This window comes from Echinops telfairi, unplaced genomic scaffold (assembly GCF_000313985.2).
Source record: "Echinops telfairi isolate 266 unplaced genomic scaffold, ASM31398v2 ScPeMD7_7458;HRSCAF=8496, whole genome shotgun sequence".
NCBI classification, from domain to species: Eukaryota; Metazoa; Chordata; class Mammalia; order Afrosoricida; family Tenrecidae; genus Echinops; species Echinops telfairi.
The window spans coordinates 17855059-17857132 of record NW_022111358.1 but is presented as its reverse complement, the minus strand read 5'-3'; the positions used below and the strand labels follow the sequence as shown (position 1 = coordinate 17857132).

The window sequence follows — 2074 nt, the reverse complement described above, 5'->3', positions numbered from 1 at the left end:
CCACGCGCCCTGCGCCGCCGCCGCTCGGGGAAGGCAGCGAGGAGCCGGCGCCCCCAGCGCCCCGCGGTCGCCCTGGAGTCCTTTCGGATGCCCAGCCGCGGCCGCCTGCCCGAATAGCACCCCGAGAGGAGTTGCCGCCAACTTGGGTGTCTTTTTTCCGCCCCTGTGGGAGCCGGCGCGGAGCAAAGGGCTCTCCCCGCGGCTCATGCTGCCCGCCCTGCGCCTGCCCAGCCTCGGGTGAGCCGCCTCGGGAGAGCTGGGGAAGCGCGGCGGCGGCGCCGCGGGCTGGGCGTGCTCTGCTCCGGGGACGCGGGACGCAGCAGCAGCCCCGGGCGCACGCCGGAGGCATGGAGCGCTGCCCCAGCCTGGGGGTCACCCTCTACGCCCTGGTGGTGGTCCTGGGGCTGCGGGCGGCACCAGCCGGCGGCCAGCACTACCTCCACATCCGCCCGGCTCCCAGCGACAACCTGCCCTTGGTGGACCTCATCGAGCACCCGGACCCTATCTTTGACCCCAAGGAGAAAGATCTGAACGAGACGCTGCTGCGCTCGCTGCTCGGGGGCCACTACGACCCGGGCTTCATGGCCACCTCGCCCCCCGAGGACCGACCGGGCGGGGGCGGGGGGGCGGCCGGGGGCGCCGAGGACCTGGCCGAACTGGACCAGCTGCTGCGGCAGCGGCCGTCCGGGGCCATGCCGAGCGAGATCAAAGGGCTGGAGTTCTCCGAGGGCTTGGCCCCGGGCAAGAAGCAGCGGCTGAGCAAGAAACTGCGGAGGAAGCTACAGATGTGGCTGTGGTCGCAGACCTTTTGCCCGGTGCTGTACGCGTGGAACGACCTGGGCAGCCGCTTCTGGCCGCGCTACGTGAAGGTGGGCAGCTGCTTCAGCAAGCGCTCCTGCTCGGTGCCTGAGGGCATGGTATGCAAGCCGTCCAAGTCCGTGCACCTCACTGTGCTGCGGTGGCGCTGTCAGCGGCGCGGGGGCCAGCGCTGCGGCTGGATTCCCATCCAGTACCCCATCATTTCCGAGTGCAAGTGCTCGTGCTAGAACTTGGGGAGCTTCCTGCCCGCACCCAGACACTTGACTGACCCCCACGGATGACCCCAGCCACCGCCTCCAACCCAATCCACCACCCTCGCGAGTGGATTCAATGAACTTTTTTTTTTTTTTTGCTACAGAGACCTAGCTTTCTGGTTCATATAATGCACTGTTTAACTGTGTAGGAATGTATATGTGTGTGTATATAGACGGTCCCAGTTTTAATTTACTTATTAAAAGGTCAGTATTATACGTTAAAAGTTACCGGCTTCTACTGTATTTTTAAAAAAAATAATAAGCAAAAACAAAAAAAAAAAAAGAAAAGAACAGAGAAGAGAAACTTATTCTGGTTGTTGCTAATAATGTTAACCTGCTATTTATATTCCAGTGCCCTTCGCATGGCGAAGCAGGGGGGGAGTTATTTTTTCTTAAAGTACAAAGAGAGAGGGGAACTTTTGTAGAAGGACTTTTTAAAAGCTATTTTCCATTCTTTGGAAAGTGTTTTGGTTTTCCTTAGACCTCGAAGAAGCTATAGAGTTCAATGTTATTTTACAGTTATTGTAAATAGAGAGAACAAATGGAATGACTAATCATTGTAAATTAAGAGTATCTGCTATTTATTCTTTATAATATCCCGTGTAGTAAATGAGAAAGAAGTGCAGAGCAGGATTAAAGAGAACCACTGAAACCGACTGAGCTCCACACTGCGATTCTCTGTGTTGGTGATTGATGGGGAGGGGGCGGCAGGAGGGGGCGGGGAGGGGTACCACTGTGCCGACGCCTGTTGGGAGAAGGGGCTCATCCCTCTGACTCCCCTCCTCTGGTGTGATTGAGGTGACCGCTGACTTTCTGAGTGGCGGGAGGAGGAGCTGAGGCGAGAAGGGGGGCTATTCTCAAACCCCTCACTTGCGTGTCACGTGGCCTCCGCCTAGTCTCCCAGCATTTTCCCCCTGTGTCACCAAAGCTCGGGCCTGTCGTGACCTCGACACCCAGCCGGCCCCCTGGAGCTGACCCCAGGCTGGGCCCAGGGGCGGGGG

At 58.9% G+C, this 2074-nt stretch overlaps 1 protein-coding gene across 1 annotated transcript; it reads left to right on the top strand.

Moving 5' to 3' along the window:
* The first annotated feature begins 69 nt into the window (after window positions 1–69).
* Window positions 70–1729, top strand: NOG (noggin). Its single transcript, XM_004707032.3, has one exon. It carries the CDS (start codon window positions 348–350, stop codon window positions 1044–1046), a length of 699 nt encoding a protein of 232 aa, XP_004707089.1. The 5' UTR covers window positions 70–347; the 3' UTR covers window positions 1047–1729.
* Window positions 1730–2074: the final 345 nt, after the last annotated feature.